A 4,709-nucleotide genomic window follows, 5' to 3' on the forward strand; every position below is an offset into this window, starting at 1 on the left:
GCTACCTGCACCGGTCGTCTTCTGTGGCGATGTGAACGGCTACCACCACTCCTGGGGTAGTCGTTCCAACAACGCCAGGGAACTGCCATCTTCGACGCGGCCACCGACGCCGGCCTCACAGTGCTCAACGACGGCTCCCCAACCTTCTGCCGTGGAAGAGTTGAGTCAGCCATCGACATAACCGCAGCCTCGAACTCGGTGGTTGACCGGCTACTCTGGTCCACCGACGGTGATCCACGAGGGAGTGATCACACACCGATCATCGTGGCGCTCAACAGCAGGCCAACGGAGATCTCCTACAGACCACGCTGGCTATACGACAAGGCCGATTGGATCGTGTACCAACGTGAGGTCGAACGACAGCTTGAAGCTAACCCGCCAGTTACCGTCATCGAGCTATCCACAGCCATCCTCCAAGCGGCGCAGAAGGCCATACCAAAAACCAGCTCTAACCCAGGGCGAAGATCTGTGCACTGGTGGAGTGAGACCACCAAGGTGGCAATCAAGAGCAGACGCAAAACACTCCGCGCGTTCAAAAAGGCCCAAAAGCGTCTAGCACCGGACAGCCCTCTATTGGAGAGTCTCCGCACCAGCTACCAGGAAGCTAGGAACGACTGCAGGCAAGTTATCCGCGAAGCAAAGAGAAATCTTGGGTCGATTTCCTCGACGGATCAGCGAAGACCAATCAGCCACCGAACTTTGGAGACGCGTCAACTGCTTCAATGGCAAACGCAGAGCCAGGGCATCACGCTTTCCATCAACGGTTCGGTACAGCGGGATCCAATCATCATCGCCGACGCCTTGGCCGACCATTTCGGCCAACAATCTTCATTCGCGGAGTACCCGGAGGCCTTCAAGAAGAAACACTCCAACCCGTCATCGGAGATCCAGGCGTTCCAGGTCCCACCTAGCAACGGGGACGAGTTCAACAAACCCTTCCCTCTAGCTGAACTCGATTTCGTCCTGAAGAAAGGTAAGGTAAATCAGCTGGCCCCGACAGCATGGGGTACCCCATGCTCAAAACCTCCCTCCAAGCGGGAAGATAGCCCTCCTGGAGGCAATAAATAAGGAGTTTCTAAGCGGCACTTTCCCGGAGGAATGGAGGTCCAGTCTGGTGGTCCCCATCCCCAAAAACAGCGGACAAGCAAACCAGGCGAGCGGTTACCGGCCCATTGCACTGACCAACGTGGGGTCGAAAATTATGGAGCGGCTAGTCAACAGGCGACTGACGGAATATCTGGAAAGCACCGGCCGTTTAGACAGTAGGCAGCACGCATTCCGTCCCGGCCGTGGTACCAATACGTACCTTGCATCGCTAACGCAAATCCTAGAGGACAACAAGGGTAAGCATATCGAGATGATCTCGTTAGACATCGCAAAAGCCTACAGTCGCACGTGGACCCCTGAGTACTAAAAAACTGGCGTCCTGGGGGTTTCCGGCAACCTACTACTTTTCATCAAACAATTTCTGCTCGAACGATCGTTCCGAGTACAGCTCGGAGCTACCACATCCAAGACCACCAAGGAGGAAACCGGAGTTCCCCAGGGCTCAGTAATAGCCGTGACCCTTTTCCTCGTCGCCATGGCCGAAGTTTTCGTCAACCTACCGAAGGACATCTACATCATCGTCTACGCCGACGATATTGTACTCGTAGCTGTCGGCAAGCACCCGAAGGTAGTCAGGAGGAAGGCGCAGGCGGCAGTAAATCGCGTCGCCAAGTGGGCACAAGCTGCGGGTTTCCAAATGGCTGCTAACAAGTGCATCAGGGTGCACATCTGCCAGTCCAACCATCACCTTCCCAAACGTCCGATCACCCTCGACGGCAACACTATTCCAGTGAAGAAAAGCGTCAAGCTACTAGGAGTTACCTTCGACCGAAAGCTTACCTTCAAAACCCACTTCAACAACATCAAGGAAGCCTGCCGAACACGAACCAATATGATTAAACTCATCTCGAGGAAGCGCACCCGAAGCGATCGACGCACACGGCTCCGGGTAGCGGACGCCGTCATATCCAGCAGGTTACTGTACGGCCTCGAGGCAACCTCAGGTAACTTCGACGAATTAATTCTCTCCCTAGCGCCGGTGTATAATCGGTCGATTCGACTTGTCTCGGGACACCTACCATCCACCCCCGCGGATATCGCCTGCGCCGAGGCGGGAGTGTTACCCTTCCGTCACAAGGCCACGCTGGCCCTGTGCTCAAGAAGCATCAGTTACCTGGAGAGGACCACAAACAACAGCGCACCATGCTGCCTGGTCGACCGGGCGAACGCTGCACTACACCATGCGTCGCAGCAACACTTGCCGAAAATTGCAGGTCTCCATCGTCTTGGAGCAGCTAGCTGGAACCGTGCAAAGCCTAAAATCGATTTGTCGCTGAAGGCAAACCTGAGGAAAGGCCCTAACAAAAAACAGGCGCAAACCCTCTTCAGGAACCTGCTGGAAACAAGATACCCGACATCAACCATCCGGTACACCGACGGGTCCAAACTGGCGGGCAGAGTCGGACTAGGCGTCGACTGCAGCAGCGGTACCACTTCTTCCTACCGCATTCCCGACATGTGCTCGGTTTTCTCGGCGGAAGCAGCTGCTATCTTCCAGGCGACCATCCAACCTAGTGAGGACCCGGTGCTGATAGTTACGGACTCGGCTAGTGTTCTCGCAGCGATCACATCAGACAGCAATCGGCACCCGTTCATCCAAGCCATCCAAGCCAACTTAGACAACAACACCACACTGACTTGGGTCCCTGGACACGCGGGCATCCAAGGAAACGAAAGCGCAGACATCCTGGCAGGCATTGGGCGGAGCAGCCCTTTCCTCTGCCGAGTCGTCCCTGCTGAAGACGCAAAACTCTGGGCAAAACACACAGTATCATCTTCTTGGGCAAGCGAATGGAGAGACCAACGGAACATCTGCCGCATGGTAAAGAATTCCACCCTCCCGGTGAAGACATCCCAAATCATCGGGAACAGGTGGTACTTTCCCGGCTGCGAACAGGTCATACCAACCTGACACACAACCTCGGTTCGGGAGAATTCCACCGGAACTGTGAAGTGTGTAACACCCGCCAAACAATCAACCACATTTTCAACGCATGCCCGCTGTACCAGGAACCTCGTACCACCAACGACATCGTAAACACATACACGGCCTTACAAAACGACAGAGTCAGGGAGCAACAGACTATCAACTTCCTGAAGGACTGTCATCTTTTCAACAAAATATAATCGACCCGGCAAAGAACAATGGACAACCCCTCTGGACAACGGAATACAAACTACCCCCACGCAAATAATGCCAAAACCCGCAATGCAAATGGACACTCTTTGGAACTCGCAACATGAAACAGAAACGGATCCCTCCAGGATCGAAAATTAATTAGAATAACAAAATTTCTCGGTACCCTTCCGGTCCGAAGAACGCTTAGAATAACAAATTGAAAATTGAAATGTAACTATACTATGTAACTTTCTTCCTCTTTCTACATGAGGTGAACCGGTCTTTTTTCCATACATTTTTGGGGGGGTTAAATCGGCTATCATTTGAGATTTCTATGGCATTTGTACCAAAAATAGTGAAAAAAATAAAAATTGTTCTAGATCCCCCGAAAGAACATTTTAGTTTACCCACTATATGAAAGAGGAGAGCATCTACTTTCACGTGGTGGGTGTTTCAGAGATACTGATTTTTGAAAAATAATGTTTCCCCATAGACACACCGTGAAGCCTCTTGAAAAGAACCTTCCGAGCCTCTTGAATGAAGGCTTCCAAGTTTTTCGAAAAAAGCTTCCGACCCACTTGAAAGGATCCTTCAGAGATTTTTGAAAGAAGGCTTCCGAATCTCTTAAAATGAGGCATCCGGGTCTTTTGGAAGAAGACAAAGGCCTCTTGAAAGGAGGCTTTCGAACCTTTTGAAAGAACCCACTCAACACAAAATCATATATGATGCAGCATAAGATGCTAGAGTGGAGACGATATATGTACATGTTGTATGGGGAAGTACCTATATCGCCTGCACTTTAGCATCTTATTCGGCATTATATACAATCTTATTGTGACTGGGAAGGCTTCTGAACATCTTGAAACGAGGCATTCGAGCTGCTCTGAAGAAGGCTTCCGAGATGCGTAGAAGAATGCTTCTTATTCTCTTGCCACAAAGCAACCGAGCTTTTCTGTAAAAAAAAGTCTTCATGCCTCTCAAACGGAGGCTTCCTAAACTTTAGATTCTAGATTTTGGTTCAAAACCATGTTTCTAACATATTTGTCAACATTTTGTTTAGATCAGGTAGATTGCAATAAATATTTTTTTTAAATTTGGTTTTTGTCCGATTGTTTTTTTTTTTGTTCAGCAACCCTTCATACGCTGTTCTGGTTTAGGAGGGCAGGGTTCAATTGGCTTTGGTTTACTGATTGCCATGCATATTATGTACAAGACAAAGTTTTGAAATAAAATATACACAATTATCAAAACTTTTTCAATAAGCTCCGATTGGAATTGAAATACGTCCGCCATTATGCATTTTTGCCCGAGGTACCCCCTAGGGCCAGCGAAGGTACCTCCAGGGGTACATATACCCCAGGTTGAGAACCGCTGTTCTACGGTTTTACTAAAGGAATTTCCCAACGAGAACCTTAACGGTTTTTGAAAAAATGCCTGGAGTTTCCGCAGAATTTCTTATAGGGTTTTACAAAGGAATTTCTAA

General features: G+C 50.0%; 1 protein-coding gene across 1 annotated transcript; it reads left to right on the top strand.

The window, feature by feature from the left end:
* The first annotated feature begins 1,201 nt into the window (after positions 1-1,201).
* Positions 1,202-3,019, top strand: LOC134207372 (uncharacterized). Its single transcript, XM_062683097.1, has 2 exons — positions 1,202-1,343; positions 1,491-3,019. Exons 1-2 carry the CDS (start codon positions 1,202-1,204, stop codon positions 3,017-3,019), a joined length of 1,671 nt encoding a protein of 556 aa, XP_062539081.1.
* The last annotated feature ends 1,690 nt before the right edge of the window (positions 3,020-4,709 follow it).

Source organism: Armigeres subalbatus, chromosome 1, assembly GCF_024139115.2.
Source record: "Armigeres subalbatus isolate Guangzhou_Male chromosome 1, GZ_Asu_2, whole genome shotgun sequence".
In the NCBI taxonomy this organism is placed as follows: domain Eukaryota; kingdom Metazoa; phylum Arthropoda; class Insecta; order Diptera; family Culicidae; genus Armigeres; species Armigeres subalbatus.

Coding starts and splice junctions, on each gene's coding strand:
- LOC134207372 (XM_062683097.1), top strand. CDS start 1,202: ATGGAGCGGCTAGTCAACAGGCGACTGACGGAATATCTGGAAAGCACC. Junction 1,344..1,490: donor AATCCTAGAGGACAACAAGG/GTAAGCATATCG, acceptor GATCGTTCCGAG/TACAGCTCGGAGCTACCACA.